A 27,444-nucleotide genomic window follows, 5' to 3' on the forward strand; every position below is an offset into this window, starting at 1 on the left:
TTTTCTAAAGAAACCGTTTCTCCTTCTGTTCGTTTACACACAATGAACCGTTGTTTGCGTCGTGCCCAGATCTGTACCCTGTTCCACTGGGGAAAAATGTGAGAGGAACCTCGTTTTTCTTCGTGACAGGATGCCCCCCACTCCCTGAATCCATCCCCCCTCGCTGTGCCCCTCACACTGAGGTCTCAGCTCCGGGAGGGCGTGGCTCACCAGGGTCAGCAGTTTGGACTTGGAGCTGCTTGAGCTGAGAGAGGGGCCCACCCGTGGGTGCACCTTCCATGGCAGCAGCGTGTCAGACAGAGGTGTGTTCACGTCCCAGCGCTGCCCGGGCTGCTGCAGCTTCCCGAGCCTCGATGTCCCCACCTGAACGACGGGGCAATGACACCCGTATGCCACAGCATTTCTGTCAGGTCCATGGGATCAGCCAGGCACTTAAGCCAGAGCTTAACCCAGGCACGTGGCAGGTACTCAGCGGCCTTCAGCTGTTACCTCACGCCCAGCGCCCGGCTCCTCGGCTGGTGCAGACTCAGGGCCCCAGGAAGGTTTCACGGATTCAGGGACAGACCAGCGAACAGGGGATGAATCTGCTCAGTAAGTACAGCAGCTGGCTACAGTCACCCCACCCAGCCTAACGCTTTGTCTGCCCGGCTGGCTTCTTCCCGCCCAGCTGACAGTGTGTCTGGGGCCCCTGGAGACGGTCTGACAGCCCCCAAGCGCCTGGGCTGCTGGGTTGTCAGTCAGATCGCTCAGTTTCCAGCCGAGACAGACCTCAAACCGGGTGCTCTTCAAACAGGACACGTCCCTCATCCTGACGCTCTTGGGCCACCGAGAGGCTGAAGGTTTTACGAAAGTCAGGGAGAGAAGGAGCCAGGGCCACCCGGGCCCGTCCCCGACTCCTGGTCCGGTCTTGGGCGAGGGGATCGTCGGTGAGAGGGCCGGGGCGGGGAGAGAGGTTTTGTGTCCGGGGAGCTTCATGTCTGCTCCAAGCACATCAGGCCTCCTTCTGAACGTGGGCTCCCCAGTGCCACCAGTGAGGGACAGGCACCTCTGAACCCTGCACCATGTGCATGACAGTGGCAGCAACCACGTGATGCTCTAGTGACAAAAGACCCTAAACGCACAACAACATCACGTGACACTGTCATCGGAGGCAAAGGAGCATGGAGACCAGGAGGGAAGGCTCTGCAGTCTGTGGGTCCAGGTCCCCTGGCGCTCACTCACTGGCTGTCACTGGCAAGTCAGCAGCAGCCCTGGGCCTCTGCTTTCTCATCAGCAAAACGGGACTAATTACGTGGCCTCTCAGGTAGGGCCGCAGAGGTGGAACGAGAAAGTGCGTGCAGAACGATGCTTGGCGCACAGCCCGGGGCACCGTAAGGTCTCCACTCAGGTCTGCGGTGACGGTGACCGTGACAACGGAGGTGATGGAGGTGGAGGAAGTGGGGACCACGGGGGAGGTGGTGGTAGAAGCCATTGCCAGGGACACACTGTTGAACGTCTGTGCTTCTGCATCACATAGGGAAGAGCCACTCGGCCACCTGCCCGGCGTCGGGGCTGAGAGCTGCCCCAGGAGGCCTGGGAACAACGCGGATAATCTGCTTCTCGTCGTGTCCCTGTAGACCTCCTGGCTGCAGGGACAGAGGGGAGGAAAGGGTCCCAGGGTGGATCGCGTGCACAGTCAGACTCTGTCGCCTAGCAAGGGATGCAGGCACACGGGCATCCCACAGCATGGAGTCTCCACACGTGATACGGAGGCCGTTTTCCATCCTACAAGGAGCAGGACCGCCTCGGTCATGGGTGCCACAGGGCACCAGCGCCCCTTACCATCTGAGAGGCTTATCCACCATTCGCCATTCTCCTCACCAAGGGTCCCCCCCCTTCAGGATCAGATGACAATATGGGCTGAGCAAGGTCTGGCTCCCTCTCACACAAAGATCTCACTCCTGCGCTACCAGCGGGACGGCGGGTGTGGGCTCTGACCTCCGGGACCCTGTGCTCGGTCAACCAGCCTTCCGCTCAGGCCCCCAGGGACCTGGGTCGGGCATCAGCCAAGTGGTCTAGCTGGAGGAGGTGCCCTGAAACAAAGCAAAACCAAACACGCCTCAACCCCAGGGCCTTAACCTCGGCAACAAGGCATCCAAACCAATGCCCTCGCAGCTGGAACACCTTATGGGCTGCCTGTCTTGAATGCAGAAAGAAAAGTAGCAAAACGGCCCAAATCTGATGGGCTCCAAGTTCAAAACTCCAGAAGCTTTGGCCCCGTGAGGGACACAGTTCACTCTCTGGTTCTGAGAACTTGGTTCCCGGCCAGGCAAGAAAACTAAAGGAGGAAGAGAGGAACGTGTGTTCCGAATGCTCCACTTTGCAGAATTCCTTCCACATCTCCCACCTCCAGTGCCCGGGAGGCAGCATACGGGTCTGATGCAGGAGGGAACCGAGGAGGCAGAGGCCCCCGCGGTGGGTGGCGGTTACAGCCTGCTTCTCCACGCTGGGGATGTGGCTTCCCTCCCAAGTAATGAGCTGCTACAAGTCGCATCTCGTATGTACAGCTTGTGCCTCTAGGCCACCTAACGTCCCAAAGCCAGAGACGCCACGTGTTCTAAGCCATGAGGCTGAGCACACATTTATCCCCTGGCCCCCATCTCCGCCGGGGACCAGATCCAGAGAGGAAAAGGAGGGCAGCAAGAGACACACAGCATGGCCGTGGCGAGGCCAGCTTCCGGTTCCCTACACGTGTGATTTTTTCCTGCGGTGGAGCCTGTGTCCTACTTTTTTCTTCTTACACTCCTCCTCTAAGGCATCGAGTCCTAGCCCTCACACAAGGCAGACTCATTCAGGTCCCTCCGCTATGGAAATGCACTCAGTCCTAACAGCAAGGGATGGGCCACCGGTGGACTCCATCCAGATGGTGAATTTCCTCTTCCAGCCAGAGGCCCTTGGATGTTAATCAACACTGAGCAGCAACTCCTGCAGATTCAATTCTAGCTCCAGGCAGAGATGAGCCACAAAAGGGGGATGGGGAGTAAGGTTGGGAGTGGTCAGGCGCAAGAACAGATGGGTGAAACCAGGGAGGATGGCACTCACGGGGCATCGGTGGACCAGCCAATACGCCTTCTCCTGGCAATCCAGTGCGTACCTGTCTGCTTTCTTCCTTTCCTTTCCAGCCCTGAAAAGCCAAAAGCCACGTTAAAGGCCAGTAGGGTTTTGCATCTTTTGCTCACTGATGGACCCCCTTCCTGCTGGACCGCATTCCGGACCACTCTCTCAATCTGCCCAAATAATCTGTGCTTTTGCCATAATGAGAATAATGAAAATAGCGAACATTAATATCATACTTATGTGCTAAATACCCTGCTAAATACTTTTATACATATTAACTCGGATCCTGCCAGTGAGCAATTCTCAATTTGCAGTTCAGGGGCTGAAGCACAGAGAGGTTGAATGTCCCACTGAGGGTCATGCTGTCACCAGGGGGCAGAGGTGGGACCTGAACCAGGAATCTGGTCCCAGAGTCCAGCTCCCCCTGAGAGCAGCAGCGTGAGATGCGATCGTGCCACCATGATCAGACCACCTCCACCAGCGTCGCCACTGGAGTGAGCGTGGATGACATTCTGGGCCCACCTGGCTTCCGGATCTTTCCCTGCTCTGATAAACAACATAATCAACACCTGAGTCAGGAGGCAACGGCAATGCCAGAGCCTGGGATGGGGAAAACGCGGGCTCTGGGGAGTTCTGGTTTCTCTCTGTCAGTTCCACTCTGTCACTTCAAAGAGTTCGCACCAAGTCAGGGTTTCTCTGAGCCCAGCTGATTACTGTGAAAGGTTATTCACGCTCCCTCTCATCTCCCAGTCTCCCTCTTTCCCATTACAGGTAGGAAATGACAGGGGTGAGGCAGGGCTCATTATCATACCCCATCCAGTGCCATTGCCACGGCGACCTGCGCTCCGCTCGGTGATGCTTGTTTGCCCAGGCAACGCAGGATGACGCACGCGCCCTCCTCGAGACAGAGTCGGCGGATTTATGTGCCAGCTCATGTATTGTGAGTAACATAATATCCAGAGAGCCAGGTGGGTGGAGAGTGCCCTTCCAGTGGGGTGTTTTGCAGCCTCCTCTGGAAATTAACTATAAACACTGTCACTCCAACTTCCCCCTTGCCAACTGAAATGGATATTCTACCGCGTTAACTACCCCGTGTCCTCAGGAAGATGGGCTGCAGATGGCCTGAGGCACTGTGGACTTTCCATAATGCTGGACCACCTTGGCAATAGAGTTGATCGCTAATTTACTGCAATGCCCTTTCTGGCTTTGCTCTTGTGCTCTTGTGTGACAGAGGTTATTGGAGGAGAGTGGTGATGAACGGCATTCAAGAGAACCAGTAAACGAAGAATTATCTTAGTTTGTCATGTTGTGATCTTTACAGCAACGGTATCCCTTCGTCAATGACACTTTGATTCAATCATGTATTTACTGATCTCCACTATGTTCCAAACACTGGGAGAATTCGGGTGAACCAAATAGACTGTAATGGACTGAACGTTTGCGTCCCCCAAAAACTCATACGTTGAAGCCCTAACTCCCAATGCGACAGTATCTGGAGATGGGGCCTTTAAGAAGGAATTAGGGTTTAGAAGTAATTAGATGAGGTCATGAGGGTGGGGCCCTTATGACAGGATTAGTGCCCTGGTAATAGGAGATACCGGAAGAGTCTCTCTGTCTCTCTGTCTGTCCGTCTCTCTCCCCCATGTGAGAGCACAACAAAAAGGCAGCTGTCTGCAAGCTGAGAAGAGAGTCCTCATCAGAAACCAAACCCTGCCAGAACCTTGATCTTGTACTTCCCCCGCTCCAGACCTGTGAGAAAATAAATGTCTGTTGTTTAAGACACCCAGTCTATGATACTCTGATACGGCAGCCTGAGCAGACTGACACACAGACATATTTCTTGCCCTTCCTTGAGTACCTTTAGGTCTAAACATTCCACAAATAGTCAAGAAATAAATATAAAATTACAAATTGTGTCGTGAGCTGTGAGGACACATTCAGTGTACTATAGTGCAGAATCAGCGATGGCCAGTGTGGTACTTTTTAAATAGTATGTCTACAGTCCTGTGACCCTCCTTCCCTTGCCAGGTGGGTCTATGTCTTCCCCCACTGAGACCAGATGGGGTTTGTGGCTGTGTTGACCAACAGAGCATATCACAAACGGCACTGTGTGATTTCTGAGGCTGGGCCATCGAAGGTGGGGCAGCTGCCACCCTCCTCAGTGAAGTATTTGCCCTTGGGGCTTCCAACCACCTGTAGGCAGTGTTATATGCCTGGTGCTGTGAGGAAGCCCAAGGCAGACCTTCCAGCCCTCTGGCTGCAAGCACTTGAGGCTCTGATCCACAACTGCCCAGCCCAGCCGTCCCAAACTCCAGACCCACAAAACACTTGAGAGATAATAAAATACTGTTGCCACTCTGAGCCATGGAGTTTCAGGATGATTGTGTGCAGAATAACAGCTAATCAGAAAAGCTTCTTTGATTGGGACTGATATACACACACTACCATATATAAACTAGATAACTAATCAGGCCCTACTGTACAGCACAGGGAACTCTGCTCAGTACTCTGTAACGACCTGAATGGGAAAAGAACGTAAAAAAGAGTGTATATATGTCTATGTCTAACTGATTCACTTTTCTGTACACCTGAAACCAACACAACATTGTAAACCAACTATACCCCAATAAAACTTAAACAAACAAAAAAAGAAATAAAAGCTTCTTTGAGCACATGACATTTGAACGGAGGGTTCTCTCTCGAAAGGGTGGGTCAGGATCCTGTTTGTGTTTCAAAACTGGGGGCATGTGGGAGCAGAGAATGCTGCCACGGTCCAGCTGACAGTGAGGTTGGCTCCAGGGTGACGGAAGCAGACAGAAGTGGACAGGTGTGGCAGAGGGGTTCTGCCAGCGGTACCAGCGAGACTGGATGACTGAACACAGGACATGGGTCGGGGAGAGGTGAATGGGGGTTCGTTGTACTGCTACGCATAACGCTGAAGGGAGAGAAGGCTTGGGGAGCAAGGGGAAAACATTCAAGCATGGACAAGGTCAGGCTGAGGTGTGACGTCAACGTGAGAAGTTGAGTTTATAGCTGAGATGCTGAGTCTGGGATTCAGGAGAGAGGTCTGTGTGCAGAGACTCAGGGGAACGAAACGGGTGCCTCATGAGCCAGACTACACGGCCAACCTGATTTTGTGGTGAGATCTTGTACTTGTATTAGTTAGGCTTCTCCAGAGAAACAGAAGCAGTAGGAGAATAAACAGAGAGAGACAGAGACAGAATTTATTTATTTCAAGGAATTCACCCACACGATTGAGGAGGCCAGCAAGTCCAAACTCTGCAGGACACACCAGCAGGCTGGAGGACTAGGAAAGAGCTGATGCGGCAACTCAAGTCCAAGCCCGTCTAGAGGCAGAATTGCTTCTTCCTCTGGGAACCTCAGTCTTGTAACGCCTTCAACTGTTTGGATGAGGCCCACCCACGTTGCGGGGAGTCATCTGCTTTACTTAAAGTCTATCGATTCAATACTCATCTCATCTAAAAAACACCTTCACAGTGACATCTGAGATGGGTATTGGACCAACTCTCTAGGCACTGTGGCCCAGCCAAGCGGACACATAAAATTAACCATCACAGATCCTAAACCTGAAATCTGAGGCAGGCTTTGAGTGAAGCAACGGAATCAGTGGGGAAAAGCCAGCATCTCAGGAGGAGAGTGGCTTTCAGGAAGCGCTCATCCCAAGGCGTCTAGAAGCGAATGGCCAAGGGGCTGCCCCATGATGTGGGCAGCTCAGAGCTTTACACTCAGGCCTGAGTGGTGGGGCTCGCGGGGGCCACTGGGGGTACCTCTGTGCTGCAAGGCAGCTCGCGGGTCCACAGTCCTCTGGGTCATGGGCTCATCCTGCTCGGAGCAGAGAGGCAGAGGAAGATGGAGAGGGGTCAGGGGTGGGACGCGGGTACATCCCAGCCAACTCTGTGTCCCTGGGGCCCGGCCCAGTGCTGGAACCCAGTAGGCACTAAAAACCGCCCACTGAATGGGAGTAACACTAGGCCAGGCTGGACCACGACCTCACCAAGTGACCTTGGCCAAGTATTCTGACCCCTCTAAGCCTCCATTTCCCCAGCTGCAGATGTGAGGGGCGACAAGAATTACTGCTCCAGGCATTTCCTCGCCCCAGCGTGGGATGAGACAGTGCACGGAACCCACCCAGTGGAGCCTCACACACAAATGCACGTGACAAAAGATTAGCAAACTGCCCCCCTGCCGCTCTGTCTCAAAAATACCCAGGCAGAGGCATGTTCGTGGTGAAAGGGCAGAGCCAGCTCTCCCCATAATGCCCCTCCGCATGAATTAAGGCCTGAGAACAGATTTTCCCCACGTGAGCAATAAAGCCATTCTGCCTTTCGGATTTCTGTTTTTCCCGGATGGCCCTCCTGCATAACAGTGCTCACCACTTGGTATGGTTAATTTTATGGGCCCAGGGGTGCCCAGGTGATTGGTCAACATTATTCTGGGGGTGTCTGTGAGGGTGTCTTTGGATGAGGGTGCTTTTAGTTGAAGACCTGAATAGAACAAAGAGGTTGATCCTCCTGCAAAGAAGAGGAAGTGCCTCCTGCCTGGTGGCCTCGAGCTGGGACATCGGTCTCTTCCTGCCTTCAGGCTCCAGCTGAAACATCAGCTGGGGGTCCAGCTGGCCGACTGCAGGTACTGGGACGTCTCAGCCTCCACAACTGTGTGACCTAATACCTCGTAATAAATCTCAATCTCAGTCTCTCTCCTCTCTCTCCCCCCTCCTTCCCCTCCCCCACCTCTTCTCTAGCTAGATCAATACATCGAGATTCTGTTTCTCTGGAGAACCCTGACTCACCCACCACTACTCTTCTTCCAGGGCTGCTTCAGGAGGACGGGGTCTCCACCATCCAGCCCAACCATGTGCCAGCCACTCTAGACCTCCCGGGGTCTGGACCTGCCAGGGTGAGTGAGGCCGGGCCGGCTGGACTCACTGTTCTGGTGATCACTGGTATTGGTCCCCAGATATTCCTGACTCTCCTGCATCTCAGACACACAGGAGGACTGCACACCCCGTGCACCCTCCTTTGAAGCAGGCATAACCACATGAGCTGCCTTGGCTAGTGAATTGTGAGCAGAAGTGACGTGAGTCCTGGAGTGGGTGCAAGCATGTCAGGGCCCCAGCTGGCCCACGGTGGACACGTGACACGAGCAAGAAATGAGCCTTGTGGTTTCATGCCTCTGATTGCTGGGTGATGTTTGTTACGACAGCCTAACCTCGTCCTGATACACACTCCCCAACATGTACAGCTGGCCCTTACAGACAAGGCAGGGCCCCCAGGGGGAACTTCAGGTCCAGTTTTGAACCGACAAATGAGGGCGAGCAGTGAGTGGCTCTAACAGGTGACTCTGATGACAGCTGTCCCCTGTTTAAGATCCTTCTATGGCTCCCCACAGCCCTGAGCACAGAACCTTCTCCCTATCTGCTCCTGCTAACACATCCAGCCTCACTTCCGCCAGTTTGGGGCTTTGCACTCTCTGTGCCAGCTCCAAGGGACGGCATCAGGCGGGCACTCCCATGCCCGCAAACTCTGGTTGTCTGCTTAGAGCACCCTCCCTCCCACCTCTCCTCTCCTCTCCTCTCCATCCACCACCACCATCCCTCACCTGGATACACCCTCTGCAGCCTCCAGATTCAATGTTGTTTCTGCAGCTCCTTCTCCAAACCCCGACGTGGGGCTCTCAATTCACTGAGGCATCATGGCCTGTCTGCTTGTCTGCCGGGCTCCCTAGACGATGCCTCTACCTTCCCTATGCCTCACCCACTGTTTAACACATACACACCCAATAAAAGTTAATTTTATCAAAAAGAAACAAAGAAGGAAGGGAGGAGGAAAGACACCTAGGGGACCAACAAGATCTTTGACTCACCGGTACTGCTCTTTGGCCTGCATGATGACAAAGTCCCACTTGTAGTTAATTTTTTTGTTCAAGAAATTATAATCTTCCTAGAGGAGGAAAACAAAATGAGAACACTGAGCCCCACAACCTACGCTGTGTGCAGAGGGCAGGAAGTCCTAAGTCAACAACGAGACCCAGCCAAACGGTCTCCCAGCCCAGCTGTGCAAAGGCAGTCATTCAAAGGGTAGCACCGAATTCTCGACAAGCCTTCAAAACAGAAGCCACAAGTTGGCTTGGATTTTTTGTTTGTTTGTTTTTGTTTTTGTTTTTAACCCTCGGGTTGGATTTTGTTTTAATAAATGTATCCCAAATCTGATAAGGAAGAGGGGGGTAGCGTGGAGGAGAATATGGGAACTTAATATTCAACAACATAGCATAACAAATCCACAAAGCTAAGCCCTAACATTGGTGTGATGCTGGCTTTCTAAAAACATGTTTGTAAAAAGCAAAAAAAAAACAGCAAGATTGTTGCTTTCTGCCCAGAAATCTAGACTTTTGAGGGTTAGGGTGTGTTCTTTGAGAAATATGACTCATCCTGCCTAAAACAAAAGTCTGCACTCTTGTTTTCCCATCTCAAACTCAAGTTCAAATTTGTCCATCCTGTAATATGCATTATCACACATATTAATTAAGTCCTATTATTTTGGGACAGCAAAAGGAAAGTGGTAGCTACTGTGTACCCAGTAGTTACTGAGGCAAGGGCTTAAGTTACAGCAGGAGAAACTGAACCTCCACATGGAGGAGAATTTACTTCAGCCGGCTGCTTCTAAATATATGGATGGATGAGGGATGGATGGATGGATGAGGGATGGATGGATGGATGAGGGATGGATGGATGGACGGATGAGGCATAGATGGATGAGGGAGGGATGGATGGATGGATGAGGGATGGATGGATGGATGGATGAGGGATGGATGGATGGATGAGGGATGGATGGATGGATGAGGGATGGATGGATGAGGGATGGATGGATGAGGGATGGAGGGATGGATGGATGAGGGATGGATGGATGGATGGATGAGGGAGGGATGGATGGATGGATGAGACATGGATGGATGGATGAGACATGGATGGATGGATGAGGGATGGATGGATGAGGGATGGATGGATGGATGAGACATGGATGGATGAGGGATGGAGGGATGGATGGATGAGGGATGGATGGATGATGAGGGTACATATGAATCGATTAATGGGGGGAACAGGGGAAAACAACTCAAGACTATATTCCACTCAATTATAAGAACCTATACTTGAAAGCATCTCTATACCTTTTCATATTCTTCTAAAACCCCTTTCTTCTTGATATTTCTCTTGGTCAGATAGATGGCTGGAAAAGAAAACAATGACATTTTCCATCATCATCATATTTCAAAACCCCTCTATGCGTGAGCCTGTTGTGCTCAGCTTAGTGAAGGGGACACTCAGCAGACCCAGTCCCTCCCCTGGGAATCACTCCTAATACAGATGAGAACTGACGTAAAGAACTGACTGTTGTGATGACAGCAAGACAAATGTCACCAAAATGCAGCGAGTAAATAAGCAGCATGGTAAGCCCTCCCCAAGGCATAGGAGGAGGGGCGGAGTTTTACCATAGTCTGTGTCTTCAGCCGGCCACTGCTGGGTGGGCCAGAAATACGGTGTCTACAAGAGAAACCAGGGAACCAGGCTTACACACTGGGCTGTGAACCCCTGGCCCCCAGCCCTGTAGCTTAAAACATAAAGCTGCCTCAGCCCCCTCCACTGTTTCTAAAGATCTGTGAGGATGTGAAGCCAACCAATTATCTTTTCAGATGACACTAACCCCCTGTGAACACCCAAGGTCAAGGCCAAGGCTCACCTGAAATCGATAGAGGCTGCTGTCAGGCTTGAGAACGAGGTTCCTGGGGTCTTGCAGGGGGTAAATGTAGCCGTACTTGACAATAAAGTTGCCCAAGTTCTGTGCCTCTGGGGAGAAGCGGTTGAGACAAGGAAGCTAAGAGCGGAGGCCAAGGGCAGAAGCTCACAGCCCCGCCCCCGCATAGCACCCCAAACTCAAGGCAGGTACCCCCATCCTAACAGCACTTCAGCCAAGAAGTGGGGACAGTGGTTCCTGAACTTAGCTGTGGACAGGTACCAGCTGGGTAGCCAAGGCTAAAAGGAGGGTCCCCCAGCCCAACCCCCGAATGACAACTCAGTAAGTCTGGAGGGGAGTCAGTGACCCCAGTGTTGACAGCGCCACAGGTCATCCACTGCAGGCGTTTGGGGTGACGGATGGGGAAATCCTGGAGGAGCACCGCTGGGCCCTTTGGGTCTGGAGAAGTCCAGAGGAGCAGGGAGAGAACGTCTTCATCCCGAGAGGGGCAGGAAGGGGAGGCTGTGTTTATGGCCAACTTCTACCCCAAGCTCAACTCTGCCTGCACCCTGGGTCCAGACCCTCGGCTCCTTGCCACTTCCCTTCAACTCCCACCCGCCTCCAGTCTGCTCAGAAACACAGTCTTGGTTCTGGATTTGCACCGATTAAAGGAAAACTGTCCTGGTTCATTCTCAGAGGCACCAATGACAGCAGGTGTCTTTCTACCATCAAGAGAGAATCCCAGCCCTCCCATCCTGCAGGCCCAGGGACCCAACCCACATCCCGTCCCACAGGTCAGCCTCCCAGGAGTGGGGAGGCTTCCTCCCCACCCTCCCTCCCTCTATCAGAGACCAGACCCTCGTTGTACCAACAGCCTTTTCGCTAGTGGCAAGTCAGGTGCCCGAGTCTTTCTGCTCCAATCCATCCTTCAGACTGCTGCCTAACATCCCAGCTTAAATCTGATTACTGTACACACTGCCACGCTGCAAAACCCTCCACGGGTTACACTGCCTCTCTCCCAGATAAAATTTGGAATCCAAGAATGTACCAGGTGCACCCCACCCGTCCACTGCCCTCCACACCCAGCTGAAGTCACTACTCCCCATTTCCCCTGTTACCGCTCCATTCCTCGTTCATTCCACGTTTACGTCTTTGCTAATTTCCCCGCTGGTAAGACAGACCCTCTGAGCTTCCCTCCAGGATTCACAGGCAACACTTGTTTCGAGACCAAGGGTACGTATGCATCACCCCCTCTAGGAAGTCTTTCTTGATTACCCATGAAGTTCTCATCTCTCCAATTAAAATGTCAATTTCTCAGAGACGCGGGCTGAGCCCCCGTTTAGCTTCTACCCTCCAGGGATGCCCCGAGGGTGACGCGCATACAGCACCCCTTGGTCTAGGAGGAAAAGATGAGCTCTCACCCAGACTGGAGACCCACAGCCGCTGGGTGATCCACTGGAGAACATCACTCCCTGCAAAGCAGAAGCATTTGGCCACCGTCAGAGCCTCCCCGACCTCCACGCCCTCCTCCACACGGTTGCCCAACTGGCCTCCTCCCTGTTCAGCCGTGATCTCGTCCTTCCACTCAAAACCTTCAGGGATGCCCCTCCACCCCTCCCCCCAACAAAGTTCAGCCCGAACCCTGCAGCCCATAATTCAGGGCCGTCCATGATCTGACTCCGGCCAGATTTCCAGCCTAACATCCCCTACACCCTTCAGGCTTCACCTCTCTTGTGATACTTATTCTCTTTCTTTACAATAATTGGTGCCTGGACTGTCATTCACCGAGTAGGAAGTAAACAGACTCAGACTTAACAATGAAAAAAAAAACAGACCCAAAGCAAGCTGTCCGTGGAACTCTGGATGGAGCCCGGACCCAGGGGAGTAAATCAGAGCCAGGGATGGGAGGGGAAAGGGGTGCGCCAAGGGCAGGGCTGGTTCTCCCACACTCCCAAGTTCCCAGGCAGAACTCTGAGGGGTCAGAGAATTCTAAATCCAAACCTGGCTTCCCAGGTCGTTGTAAAGACGCTTTTGTCAAAGCAGGAAGATGAGACACTTTTTTAGGAACACTTTGTGGGTTGATTTACAACTTCAGACCATGGAATGCGGGCTCTGTGTGCCCTCTCGCCCTGGGCCCTGCGAGGCCGAGGGGCTGGCCTGGAACAACGCAGACCGCAGGCCGGCGTGGAAGAAATCGGGGGAGGCACACGGGGATAAGATCAGGAGGGAATGTGCACCCCCCGCCCCCCACAAGTGTTCAGATCGACCTAAGGGCCAAGGCAAGCCGGGTCCCACCAAGTCCAGAGCTGATGCAGGACCCCAGGGAAGCTGCGGCCTCCTCCTCGGCCCGGGCCCTCTGGCCCCATCGGCAGAACACACGCTCCTTGTAGGAGGCAGGCGGGATCATCTCGGGAGGAAGGTGCACCCCAACTCCGACGTCATCTTGCAAATGCCAACAACCATATTCTCCAGCCACCCCGGCCTGCTTTCCAGAGGCCGAGCTGCGTCCCCTGCCTGCGTGGAAACCGGCCCACGAAACACACCAAGGAGGAGGGTCAGGGTCTGAAACCCCGCCTGCCTGTGTCCTTGTAGCTGGACTGTCACAAAGGACACTTCCTCGCTTGCTTGGAGGTGGCGAAGGGGCGTTTCTTCTGACGCCCGCAGGGGGGTGGGAGGGCTTAGGGCCCCTCCCCCCTCTCTGGGCTAAAGGAGCTGCCCGCAGTGTGGCTGAGGATGGACCCCCTGTAACTGCCCTTCCTGCGCACGCCCTGGGCCACAGACATCCAGCCAACAGCTCTCCACGCCCACGTGCCCCCCGCGACGGCTTTCAGAGGGTCCCCTGTGGCTCCTGGCTTTAGTCAGCGCTTTGCTTATTCAAAAGCAAAATTCTTCACCTAAAACCCTACTTAAAAATCCCAGGACTGGGTGTTTTAGACTTTCCACCCCAAGTCTCTAGACGGTGGTGTGCAGACCAGGAAAGAGCGCCCCCGGCGGACAGCAGACGGCTTAGCGCTCCCCACCAAGGGGCTGAAGGTTTTCTCGTCCACTTGACCGCTTCCTGAAATAGATGGAATGAGATTACGGGGGTCCTGGTGTGTCCGCCACGCGATTTGTGCTGACAGCACCACAGGCTGCTCAGCGCCCCCATCGGCCACCGTCGTCCCCTTAAGCCCTGAGTCACCTGCTCTCTGAGGAGGCGGGTGGCACTGATGCAGTTTGCTTTGATTAGTGCCGACACTGCAGGACAGGGCTCCTCCTGGGTTCCAACTGCAGCTGGGATTCACCCGAGTAGGAGGAACAAGGCAGAACATGGCTGGGTGGGCAGCCCCCGAACCAATCCAGGAAACCAGGGGCCCCATGTGCCAGGAAGGAAAGCAGCTCACAAACCCGGACGGGGGATGGGAGCACGGACGCTGGAGCTGTGTAGCTGGGCTCAAGCCCACGCTCAGCCCTGGGTGCGTTTAGTGACCTGGGGACAAGATGCTGGAACTCTGCATCTCCGTGTCCCCGGCTGCAAGAAAGGGCTGGGGGGGTCACATCTCTCCCTATGCTCATCGTGGGTGACACAGTGCGGGACACTGCCAGCTATGGGGCCCGTGGAGCGTCACTGAGCACCGGCCACGTGTACACGAGAGCCTTGTCTGGTTCCTGCAGGCATCCCCTGGGGCAGGGATCACTACTTCTGCTTGTAAAATGAGGAAATGGAGACTAGGGCTACACAGCAAAAAAAAAAAAAGAAAGGGCACCCAAAGGATTCAATCCCAGGGTGCCTGACTCAACGTCAGCGCCCTTTGGACAGTTCGAGACCAGGATTGATTCATGCACTCGATAAACTTTTATTAAACTTCCACCCTGACCCCCAGCTGCACTAAGCGCAGGGGTTACTCAGATGAGCTAGACGAGATCTCTCCCCTCGAGGGCTGCCCAATCCAGTGGAGAATTCAAGCCAGAATTCATGACGACCAGGAGCCGAGAGGGGGTGGGGTCAGGGGTCAGAGACAGCCTGCAAAGTCTTGGGGTGCCCAGGCTCCTCTGGGTCCTAGTCTTTCCCAAGTCTAGACCATTGGAGTTTTCTTTTCTTCTGTGAGCTAGCCTGTCGCATGCCAATCTATTCCTCTACTGCTCCCACCAGCCAGAGCTGGCCTTCTGTTGCTCACACTCAGGGAACCCAAGAGACGCTGTGCTAGCTGGGACACGCCTCCTTCCGGCTGGCTTGCCTCTGCAGAGACCCCAGTACCTTGAGTGACAAATACTCAGGTCATGGGTGAGGTCAAGAGCGAGGGCTCACAGGGGACTCAGCACAGCGGCGAGTCCCAGGCACGTGCTCTGAGAAGCTGCGCCCCTCTGCCAACAACACGACTCGGTGGGAAAGGGACTCTTTACTGCAAAACCAAAATCACAAAACAAACGCAACGCACGGATCAAAATGCATTCTTATCTGGGGGTCCAGCCCCTTCTGCCAATATCCTGAAATGACGCCCTTTATCCCACCCCCAGAGAAAGGAGACTAAGGTGCCCTGCCCTTGGGGGAGTCAAGAAGGGTCTGAATGTGAATTAGAAGACAGGGAAGGATGGAGAAAACAAAGGCCAATTCTTTTTTTTTTTTTTTTCCAAATAGTATTTTTTCTGCTACTTGATTTTATTAAAACAAATCAAACAAGACCATCAAATAAAAAACAACAGTAAAGGTTTTTAAAATGATCTCCTGGGGAGGAGGAATGGCTTCACAAGGTGACCTACTGGATTCTTTTCTCTTTCCTTTCTGACTCCTTGCCCAGAAGGACCCTGTGGTGCATGAATCGGCAAGTAAGCAGTAAGTATATTCGGCTTTGTGGGCCACGTTACGGTCTATGCACAGCTATTTAACTCTGCCATTGCAGAGTAAAAGCAGCCACAGACAATACATAAATGGGGGCGTGTATCTGTTCCAATAAAACTTTATTCACAGATACAGAACACGGGGCGCATTTGGCCCACGAGCTATAGTTTGCCAACCTCTGTGTACGGGCCGTTCCAGGCCAAGACCAAATCACAAGATACATTACCCGTCATGGCGTGAGGGACGCTGATGACCGTGACCTTCTGGTTCTGCACTCTGACCCCCATCTCTGGGTCCTGCATGTCCTTGACGAGGGCTTCAATCTGCAAGACAGAACCGCCAAAGCTGGCTAAGCAGAACCATCTCGAAGGCTGAGTGAGGCCCTTCTGGCAGCACCGAGGGAGCAAAAGATGCAAAGCGGAACGCGGGGCACGTATAACCAGGAGCCCACCGCCTAGATGGGCAGCGCGCAGCTGTCGGGCAGCCAGAACTAAACGCGTGCATCAGAGGCACAAACACCCGCCCAGGTGTGAGAGCTCGGACGGATTCATTCCGACAAGGAGATGCTGCAGAGGCTTTTAGGAGAAGATGGGACTTGGCAAAAAACGGGTTTTGCTGGATAGAAAGTGAGAGAGCTACAAGGCACGGGAGAACGACAGCGCCCCGGGTGGGAGCGGGACGGGGGGAGGGCAGGGGCCGGGTCTCAGGGGGCCTCAGATGTTCCCCCCACCAGAGGGTGGGCTCTGTCCCAGCAGCTCTGGCTGGGGAGCAGCGCCATCGGGCCCGCATCTGGAAACGTGGCCCACACCTGAGAGAGGCGCATCGAAGCATGAAGAAACCCGCCCCAACAGAGAAAAGCAGGGGCCTGTTCAACACTACTGCAATAGTCCGGGCACAAGATGACGGGGCTTCCACCCCTCCCACTTCCGCCCCTCGTTCTGTCCTGAGCAGGGCAGCCCATGCGAGACTTTCAATTATTTTAGGCTGTATCTCTCCTCCGCTTGAAACCCCGCAAGGGCCATTCCACTCAGTCAGGGGCCAAGTTCTCCTACTGGTCTACATGGCTGGGATCACTTCCCCCCGACTCTCCCCCTAAAAGGCTCAGGAGCCACCCCCAGCTGCATCCTACTTCGTGCTGCAACCTCGAACTCCTTCCTCTTCTAATAGGCTCAGGAGCCACCCCCAGCTGCATCCTACTTCGTGCTGCAACCTCGGACTCCCCCCGGGCATTCCTATAGCACTCACCTTCCAACGTATGAAATAATCTACCCGCTGATCATAACGTTTGCCACGTGTCTTCCTCGCTCCTAGAAAGTAAGGTCTTCAAGAGCAAATCTTTTTTTTTTTTTTTTTTAATTTTTTGACCGCGCTGCACAGCATGTGGGTTCTTAGTTCCCTGACCAGGGATCAAACCCGCGTCCCCTGCAGCGGAAGCACAGAATCTTGACCACTGGACTGCCAGGGAGGTCCCGAGGGCAAATCTTTTGTCTGTTGCTGTTTGCTGCTGTATTCTGACTGCCTGGAACAGCGCCCAGCACACGGACAGTACCCAGTAAACAGCCGGCGCATGAATTAATAAATAAATAAAGGCAGGGGCAGAGAAGGTGATAAGAAGGCATGGCTTTTAGAGCCCTCGTTCTGACTCTAATTACCTAGAATTAACTGCGCATGCAAGTGACTGACTGGATCAGTCAGGGTGGCAGAGAATAACGGCAAAGTTTATAACTTATATGATCCGAGTTGCCAGTTACCAAAATAGAAACTTCATAAGGAGGAGCACTTTGAGAGAGCAAACACTTCGGCTTTTGGAATGCTGACTGTGAAGGGCTGCTGAGATAGCCACAACGTCTGGAAGGCAATTGGAAACGAATGTCCCAACTTCAAAGGACACGACGGTCAGAGATATGAACTCGATTCACAAACATCGACGCGAGAGTTGACACCAGAGAGAATCCATGAACCATCGGAGGAAGCTGGAAGTGCAGGAAGACACCCAAGCACAGCCCTGATTGTCTTTAGAGTATTTTTTTAACATTGATGAATATAAAATATTTTTCCACTTGAAAAAATTAATGGGAGTAAACTTAACTGAAGGATATTTTAAAACAAACCGGATGGGTTGGCACAATTGCAAAAAGACACCCAAGCGCTTCTCTGGTCAATGCTGATGACAGGCATTGACAAAGCCTCACATGCAGACGCTTCAAAGTTCATGCTCCTCCAGGAAACTCCTCGCGAGGGGGAAACCGTGCACACCCCCAGCCCCCCAGGTGCTTGCAAACGATCAGTCCGTCGTTCAACAAACAGGCAGCCATGGTGGACTCAGGGAACCAAAGATAAAGAGATCTGGTCCCTGAGCTTAAGGAGTTCACCGTCTAGTGCAAGGATATTACAGGACGACACGGGAAGTACAGCGACCAGGGTGAGGCCACGGTGTCCTGAGAACACACCTGTGCCAGGAGGTGGCCGGGAGGGGCACTCCTGGAGTGGTCGTAAAAAGACGAACAGGAATTAGGAGGCAGAAAGGGCAAAGGATGGCAGGCAAGGACCCTAAGGCTCAGTGAGCAGCAAAAGCAAAAACACAGAATACGAACGAGTAGGTGGAAACAAAGACCTCTCCTGTCCTCCTCCGGCTGGAAGCCCCTCTCCTGAGGTCAGGGCAGCTGCGCACGGCTGGACAGATGCTCGTGGAGGGTCGCCCCTCAAACCCAACCTGCCCACGTCCCAACCACGACCCAAAGCAAAACGGCTCACTGAGCCACCGCTTCCCCCAGTTTAACTAGCTTGGTTACATGACCCTTATTCTCCTGCAGCTTCATAAAATAACTCATCCTCACACTGTACGGCCCTTTACAATTTCCAGAGTCCTTTTAGAGTTTGCGTGTGCTGGTGGCCCAGAGAAAAGGAACCCAAGATTCTCATGACCTCAAGGTTCTCTCCTACCTGCAGGAATCCGCTCCACCTCTCTGAATTCCCGTCCTCTACCATAAAATGACAGTATATTCGAGATTGATAGCGTTTTGTTACCTCTTAGAATCTAAGTAATTGTGTAAAACTGTTTTGTAAGGACAGATATATAAAGATATATAAGCATAAAGATATATACTTTATAAGGAGAGATATTTGTTAGTGTTTGTGGGGTAGAATCATTAACATCAGTAGTGTCTGTATAATCAGTGCATCTTTAAAATTTTGCACGCAGAGCTGTCTTTAGATGCCTGGGAATAAAAACCCCGCTCCACCAATCATCCAAATATAGGTATTTATTGAGCATGTATTAGGTGCCCAGCCCTGGCAGGGGGGTTGGTAAAAGACAGCCTCCCAGTCCTCAGAGGGTCGGGAAGATATTGGTATGAAGATAAACAAATGAACTAAGACAAACACTAGGGATCTGCGTGCGAAGAAAGTCCAGTTCAAATCCCCCTCCAATGAGTAGGCGAGGTAAATCACTAAACTTCACTAAGACTCATCCTCTGTAAAGCAGAGATGAGCACAGTACCTACATCAGCAGACGGATGTTGTGAAGATCAAAGGAGATGAAGCACTGAAAGCACCTAATACCGTGCTACGCACAAAGAATTTATTAGACGGCAACTGCAGACTGAATTGTGCACCAAAAAATAGGGAAAGCAGTGATGGGAGTAAGAGCCAGGAGAAGAAGAGGATGGCTGAGATGATCCCCAAAAATCACACGCAGAGAGTGAGAAGGATTTTCCCAGCCGGCCGCTGTACTGAAAAGGAGGGACGGTGTGAGGGGCCCCAGGATGCTTGACGCAGGAAAGTGAACGGCTGAATTTGGAACCCTCGGGCACGGCTGGTGGGAATGCAAAATGTATGCAGGTTCCTCCCAAAATTAAAAATAGAACTGAGACAGGCTGGGACCTGGGGCCCTTTGCTGCAGTGCCCGCACCTGGACACACGTTGCCTCAAGCAACAAAATACAAAGAAACTATAAGGGACGAAAAATGATTGCGCACATGCACAGTTGGGGCAAATTCTGGACAAAAAGATACAAAAAAGGCCAAAAAAACCCAACTGCCACTTCCGAAGAGCCGGGAGCAAAAGCAGGGTCCTGCGCAGGCCCCCTGTGCTCAACACCACCGAAGGGGCGGGCAGACCACCTCAGCCACCCCTCCTGCCAGACCCCCACGACAGCACGGATGAACCTGAAGGACGTTATGCTAAGTGAATAAGCCAGTCTCGGAAGGACTGCACGATTCCACTACCTAAAATCGGCTAATTCACAGAACCAGTGGAAGGGCAGTTGCCAGGGCCTGGGGGAGGGGGAGACGGGGAGATGCAATCACTGGGCATAAGGTTACAGTCAAGAAGATGAAGTAAGTTCTAGAAACCTGCCCTGCAATATTGTTTCTATAATTAACAACATTGTGAATTATACACTTAAAAAAATGTAGGAGGGTAGTTTCTTGTGTGACGTGTTCTCACCACAATAAAACAGAATTTTTTTTAAAAGAGAGAGAGAGAGAGAGAGATGGCCAGGCTGCGCTGGAGGTGAAAGGTCATGCGGGGAGCCCTGAACTGGAGACACTGCACCCGCCACCCCGGAGGCTGGCAGGCCCCCCACGTCCGCAGGGCGGGAGGAGGGGGGACACATGACGTCCTAGGTCAGCGCCGAGGGCTGGGCTGTCCTATTTCCACCTGCTGCTAAACCAGCACCGGCAGCAGAACCACAATCCTGAGAAGCGGCCGAGGTCAGGGCCAAGGTCACGGCCGCTCCGGGCCCAGCGCCGGCCCCTCAGCCGCCCGCGGGACCGGCCGGGGCCCAGGGGCGCCCGGGGCTCCTCGTGCAAGACCCACCGTGAGCTCGTCCGCACAGACGCGCTCTCGGCTCGCGGGATCCTTCTGGAACGGAAATGATGTGTTTCCGCTCCACTTGGAGCTGCAGTGCTTGGCCTCCTGCAAGGTCGGGGCCTGGGGGCGTCTCGGGCCACGGGGGCACCAAGCGGCTCCCAGCGGAGAAGGGGGCACGGGGACACCCCAGGAGGTGGCCGGAGGGCGGCTGCTTCCCCCATGGGCGGCAGGGGTCACCTTTTCTGGAGTTTGTTTTTCTAACTGAAGCACAGTTGATTTACAGTGCTGGGCAGGTCTCTGCTGTACAGCAAAGTGACTCAGTTACACACATACAGACATTCTTTTTTATACATATCCTCTCCCATTATGGTTTTCTGGAATTCTTGACTGACCGTGAGCCTCGGATTCACCTGCTCCTGCCAGAAGTGCCCGCCATTCTGACATGAGAGCCCAGGCCCCCCCCTTGCCCATGGTAACTGCCAGAGGAACGTCCACATTTGCTCCAAAACGTTTATCAGCTGAAACAGCAGCATTTCATGCAGTCAGGGCGCCCATATATTGGAGAAGAAATAGAAACCCCCGTTATGAGTTAGAAACCTGAGCTTCTCCGATAGAAAGTCAGGGGATTTGATTCGTTCTCTCCGCATTAAAAAAAAAAAAAAAATCTAGTTATAAAGAGTTTGAAAATAACCTTCAGAGGAGGAGTAATGAGAGTTATTTTAAAAACACAAATGAGGGGGAGTCAGATTTCTTTCTGGCAGGTGTGTCACCTTCACAGAAGAGAAGGGCTGGGGGAGCAGGGCGCGTCACAGGGGCCTCGAGAACATTCTGAGGGAGTTCAGCCCATTGGGGTTTGGATCCATTTTCCTCAGAACTTTCCTTGTATCAGTTCCTCTGAGGGGTCTCCCCAGGCACCCAACAAGGAAACCGTAGGACTCTGGCTGGTGGTCCCGTCTCTGAGAAACTGTGCTATGGGCTGGATGGCGCCCATCCCTCAAATTCATAGGTTGGGGTCCTACCCCCCAGGACCTCAGAATGTGACTGGATTGGGAGAGAGGGTCCTTGACAAGGTAACTGAGTTAAAAGGAGGTCACTAGGGCGGCCCTGTGACAGTGTGACTGGTGTCCTTTGAAGAAGAGGAGATGAGGACACAGACACCACGGGGGACGAGCACGTGGGGACACGGGGAGAAGACGGCATCTGCAGGCCACGGAGAGAGGCCGCCGGAAAGCACGCCGCCCACACCTTGCCTGGGCCCTGCGGTGCTCTGCCGTGGCGGCCCCAGCCCAGCCATACAGGCTCTGCGCTCCAGCTCTGCTTCCAGCAGAAAAGCCCCTCTGCCCATCCCAGACAGGGGACAATCCGAGTTGTGTCCCCAGGTCCCCAGAGGGTGAGGAACCCTTGCCTGTCTGCTCCCAACTGCTGCCAACTCTCACGCCCTCCTCCTTGTGCCTGGTGGGCATCCCTCCAGAGACGGGGAGGGACGGCCACCCCCGCCCCAAACGTCAGGCCCCCTCCGGTCTCCCAGACTCAGCTCCCCGCGATCCTGGGCCACACGAGGACAGCGGGGTAACCGGGCGGTGCTGAACCCCGGGTAACCCCGAGCTGGGGGCGGGATGGGGGCGTCGGATGCCACGTGTCTCCGCGCGACTGCAGGCGTGTCACCAAGCAGCAGGAACAACGGCCCCGAAGGCCTCGACGTCCCACCTTCCACGCCCACACCGCTCCTGGCTGTCACTCCCTGTGCGAGATCTCGGGCTGGGATTTTCCTTTGAGCCGGAGAAGGTTCCCCGGGGGATGATAATAATCAGTACTTTTCTGTACAGGGAGGGAGCAAGTGACCCGGAACCACGGGGTTGTCTGGCAAACAGAAGAGGCTCCCACTAAGGAGCCTGTCCGCCCAGAGGCCAGCGGAGCCCTGGGCCATCTCACCCCGAAGCCTCTCGGACCCTCGGGGGCACCACACACACTCTGGTCGGTGCTTAGGCCACCCCAGCCAGAAGCCCAGGAAGCACCCTCCGTGACCCCGGCCAGCTTCTGCGGACCCTGCTTTTGTTTCTGACCTGTCTCCTAACAGGCCTCTGTGGAACGTCTCAGCTCCCTCCTGGACCGTCAGGCTCGGCCCAACTGGCCTCTGCCTTGGGCCTGGCAGGTCCCCAGCCTCCAGGGCGCCCTCCAGTGGTGGTGCTGTTGACATTTGGGGCCGGCTGTCCTGTGCACCGTAGGTGTCTAGCAGCGTTCCTGCCTCTTCCCTCCAGCTGCCAGGGGTAGCCCCCTCCCCAGCTGGGACAACCCCAGATGTCGCCAAATGTCCTGGGGCTTTCCTCTGGGCTGTGCATTCAAATCACCTGGGAAGCTCTTCTGTATTTGATTTTATACATATGCATATATATATATATATATATATATATATATATATGCACCGCACAGCATGCGGGATCTTAGTTCACTGACCAGGGATGGAAACTTTGCCCCCTGCAGTGGAAGTGCGGAGTCTTAGCCACTGGACCACCAGGGAAGTCCATGGGAAGCTTTTCTTTGAAAACACCAATGTTTCGGGACTTCCTTGGTGGCCCAGTGGTTAAGACTCCACACTCCCAATGCAGGGGGTTCGATTCCTGGTCAGGGAACTAGAGCCCGCATGCCGCAACTAAGACCCGGTGCGGCCAAATAAATAAATAAATTTTTTTTTTTTAAAAAAACCCAATGTTTGGACTCCATCTGACTTAACTACTTAATTATCTCCTAAGTAAACCAGAAACTCTAAGGATGGTGACCTGATAACAATGTTTTTTAAAGTGCAGCCAGGGTGGAGAAGCACTCCTACCCTTTAATCAGAATCATCTTTCTAACATGGGAACCAACTCATTTTATTCGTCCCCGATTTTAAAACGTCAAATGGCTTCTCAGCGAACACAGAAAGCGTCAAACCCCCGGCTGGACGTGCGAAGCCCCCAGTTCTGGAGCCTCCTTCACTACCAGCCTTTCCATCACCAAATTCCTGCCCACCCCTGCCCCCCAGCCAGCTACCCCAACCCCTGAAGACTCTCCCACGGCACAGCGCTATTCCACACTTCCGAGCTTTGCACTCCCCCAAATGCCACTCATCTTCCCATCCTCCTGGCAAAAAAAAAAACACCTACTAATTTTTCACACCTCCACTCAGTTACAAGCCCCCCTGTGAAGGCTGCTGGTCCCCACCCCAGATGGCACTGACCACTCCCTGCTTTGTGTTTTATACACGTGCATCTCCTCTAACGACGTCTCCCACGACCTACAGAACATTCTTCTTGCTTATACAGCGGTCCTTCTCTATTAGACCCTAAGCTCCAGGAGGAAGGGGCTGTGTCCTAATCCCACAGTGTCCCCAGCATCAGGCACGGCGCCCAGCACAGACGCGCACGGCCCTGTGCACGTGTTGAATGAAAGAATGATACAAGCGAAAGATCCCGTGCTCTGCCCGGGTCTCCTCACTTTTGCTTCCACACCCCCTCGCCCTGCAGCAAAAGGAGATGCCGGCCGCCACACAGGAAAGCAGAGCAGTCGAGGCTTCTCCATGAGGCACCAAGACAGTCAGTCCTGAGGCGCATCCCAAGGGCAGCAGCTGCTCCTGGCTGGTATGGAGATCCGGACATCACGGGGGAGGGGCGGGGGGGGGGGAGATGGGGGGGGACGGGCCAGCACTAGGACAGGAGCCCACAGGAGCCACGGGAGGTGGTCCACCGTGTGTCATCCCACACACACACACACACACACACAGAGACACACACACACACATAGACACACACACACACAGAGACACACACACACACAGACACACACACATACACACACACAGACACACACACACATACACACAGACACACACACACGCACACACGCACACACGCACACACACACACACATGCACTCAGCACACGCCGTTCCCCTGCCTGGAACAGTCTTCTTTCTCTCTGCCTAGAACCCCCGTTTATCCTTCAGTTCTCAGCTCCGCGTCTGCCAGGCACCTTCGGTCAGGCCTTCCCACGGCCTCCCCTGCACCCAACATCACAGGAAAGCTTACAGCACTGGATCACATTTGGCGACAACCTGTGTTTTTCCTGGTTCCACCACTTAGCGGCTACGACTGGGGCGAGTGGCCTCACCTCTCTGAGCTTCCTGCTCTGTAAAACGGTGATGATGACTCTGTCTCATGGAACAGACGAGAACACGCATGTACGGCTCCCAGTGGGGACACAGCCTACTTCAAAAATATCCATTGAGTGGTGGGTGACAGTTGCACCCAAGTCCACATTCCTTAGGCCTGGGTCCTTCTCCGAAGGCTGGGCACCTCGTTCAGCTGCTTCACGGTTGAGGGCCCCCCCGGCACAGGCTCTTGGGACCTGCTCTGTGATCTGACCAAGGACCTCAGAAGACACAGACAGACGGGGGTCTCCCCCCATCCAACAAGGCAAAGGGAAAGAGCAGCGCTGAGGTGCAGGCAGGGTCTGCAGGGCAGAGGGGGCGGGGAGAGCCGGCCGCCACAGGGGAGGGGCCCCTGAGCTGGGCCTGGGAGTGGGGGGGACGGGGGCTCGGCCGGTGAGAAGGGGCAGAAGGGCTTTCCCAGTGGAGGAATCTGAGGCTTGAAGGGCACAGGGTTCCGGGAAAGACGAGGAGGTCGTTGAGGCCAGAGCCCCCCTGAGTGAGGGGGGCTGCTCTGTTCTGTGTCCCTGCAGGGCAGGTGCGGGAGGCCGGCGGGAGGTCAAGCCAGAGGGGTGGCTGGGAGCAGGATCCTCTGTGGCCGGGCTGGGAAGGCTGGACGTCACCCTGTGCATGTGGGAAATCAGCGGAGGGTTTCAGGTCGAGGGGATCCGCATCAGTTTGGGAAAGAAACCCAACATGCCGATGAATGGTATTGTGGAGGCCGGCAGGTGGAGGGGAAGACAGGAGGCTGGGGTGGAAAAGAGGAGGCAGCGGTGGAGGACGGGAGGCTGGGGTGGAGGACGGGAAGCTGGGGTAGAAAAGAGGAGGCAGCAGTGGAGGATGGGAGGCTGGGGTGGTAAGGAGGAGGCTGGGGTGGTAAAGAGGAGGCTGGTGTGGAGGACAGGATGCTGGGGTGGAAAAGAGGAGGCAGGGGTGGAGGACAGGAGGCTGGGGTGGAAAAGAGGAGGCAGGGGTGGAGGATGGGAGGCTGGGGTGGAGGATGAGAGGCTGGGGTGGAAAAGAGGAGGCTGGGTGGAAAAGAGGAGGCAGGGGTGGAGGATGGGAGGCTGGGGTGGAAATGAGGAGGCAGGGGTGGAAGACAGGAGGCTGGGGTGGAGGACGGGAGGCTGGGGTAGAAATGAGGAGACAGGGGTGGAAGACAGGAGGCTGGGGTGGAGGACGGGAGGCTGGGGTAGAAATGAGGAGACAGGGGTGGAAGACAGGAGGCTGGGGTGGAGGACGGGAGGCTGGGGTAGAAATGAGGAGACAGGGGTGGAGGACGGGAGGCTGGGGTGGAGGACGGAAGGCTGGGGTGGAAAAGAGGAGGCAGGGGTGGAGGACGGGAGACTGGGGTGGAAAAGAGGAGGCTGGGGTGGAAGAGGATGGGCTGGAGACCAAGACACCAGTCAGAAGGCCCAGGTAAAGACAGGAACGTCGACCACATAGCAGTCATGATGAAACACAATGTCTGAGGTTCAAAAACAAACAGCATGTCTCCAGACAATTGCTCTCAGAGCCTCAGCGCCAGAGCTGCCCTGTCTGGGAGAAGAAGGCAGTCCTGGGAAATCCTAGAAGATGACTGACGGCTCTCAGAGATCCAGTCTGGGCAGTTTTCTCTGATTTTAGGAGCTGGTGTCTGCAGTAGAGGCTCTCAGGGTTCTTTCCCAGCGAGACCACACTCCGCCTCTGTTTTATATCCTCACACCTCTACCACCTGGAATACGCACAAGCTTATTGAAGCAGGTGGACCGAGGGTGACCAACTGTCCCAGGGTGTCCAGGACTGTCCAGGTTTTAACGTTGAAAGTCTTAGACAAATCAGGACAGTTTTGACTACGCCAATCTGCTGAGCTCCAAGGGCTCGGGGCAGGGCTCTTACTGTCACAAAGCATTCAGCTAATTCTACTCAAGACAAGCCTAAGACGGTGGACACCACACTGTGAAAAGTGGCTGCAAATGGGAGGAAGGGCGGGCAAGTGACCCAGGACCTAATCCTCTGCTGACCTATTCTGATACTGGTCATCTCAAAAGCCCAGAACAAAACGAGCCATTTCATCCCCAAATACATCACCCCACAAGGTGCGTTCCACCCCGCACAAGTCCCCAGTATGGACACCCCCTGTGCCCAGCCACTTGCCCTGAGAAAGCCTTTGCATGGGGAGGGTCCTGACTTACGCTGCGCACAGACCTGAGATCCACAAATACACACACTTGAATAAGGAATCTAGGGGCGCTGCAAGTGGGGTGTCCCTTTAGCCTGCAAATCACACCGTTTTCACGGTCTACGTGTACACACTCACCACACACACGCGCTTTAAAATACTGCAGTGGTGAATCAGAAAAACAGCAAACATGTTAATTTAACATCTGGGAGCCTCTAACAGTATCAGGAGGCTGTCTCAAATCTGACCCAGCCTGGCTGAACTGCCTTCCCGCCTCCTCTCCCAAGTAACAGGTTGTTTCCAGCCTCCAGCCGGCAATCGCCCTCGGCTGCAGATTCTCCACTATAAACAGGTAACAAGGAAACCTAACCAACCATTAGAGTCTTGAAAAGACGTACAGACAGAAACACAAGGCAAGTAAGTCACTTAATGACATCAAGCGGCACTAACCGACCACAAGGGCTGCCCGCCGCCCCTCCCCGCATCGCCGCCGGCACTTCCCGGAGTTGGTCCCCGCGCCCCTCCCGGGCCCGGGTGATGGGACCGCTCTCACCTTCCGCAGAAATGCCATCCTCGGCCTGTACTGCTGGCCTTGGTGTCGGACTGTCATCCTGGACCCTGGCAGA

The 27,444-nt window shown here is 54.2% G+C and overlaps 1 protein-coding gene across 2 annotated transcripts in view; it reads right to left on the minus strand.

Moving 5' to 3' along the window:
• Positions 1–27,444, minus strand: part of RGS9 (regulator of G protein signaling 9) — a 66,334-nt gene extending 38,890 nt beyond the window's left edge. For both annotated transcript variants that reach the window (XM_068530058.1, XM_068530057.1), the window contains exons 1-8: positions 27,372–27,444; positions 15,890–15,986; positions 12,266–12,316; positions 10,851–10,957; positions 10,603–10,654; positions 10,282–10,340; positions 8,980–9,056; positions 3,082–3,163 (exon numbers count right to left, since the gene is read on the minus strand). In XM_068530058.1, the coding sequence (XP_068386159.1) occupies positions 3,082–3,163; positions 8,980–9,056; positions 10,282–10,340; positions 10,603–10,654; positions 10,851–10,957; positions 12,266–12,316; positions 15,890–15,986; positions 27,372–27,428 (582 nt within the window). In that variant the 5' untranslated portion in view covers positions 27,429–27,444. The remainder of the gene's footprint in view (positions 1–3,081; positions 3,164–8,979; positions 9,057–10,281; positions 10,341–10,602; positions 10,655–10,850; positions 10,958–12,265; positions 12,317–15,889; positions 15,987–27,371) is intronic.

This window comes from Eschrichtius robustus, chromosome 20, assembly GCF_028021215.1.
Source record: "Eschrichtius robustus isolate mEscRob2 chromosome 20, mEscRob2.pri, whole genome shotgun sequence".
Classification (NCBI taxonomy): domain Eukaryota; kingdom Metazoa; phylum Chordata; class Mammalia; order Artiodactyla; family Eschrichtiidae; genus Eschrichtius; species Eschrichtius robustus.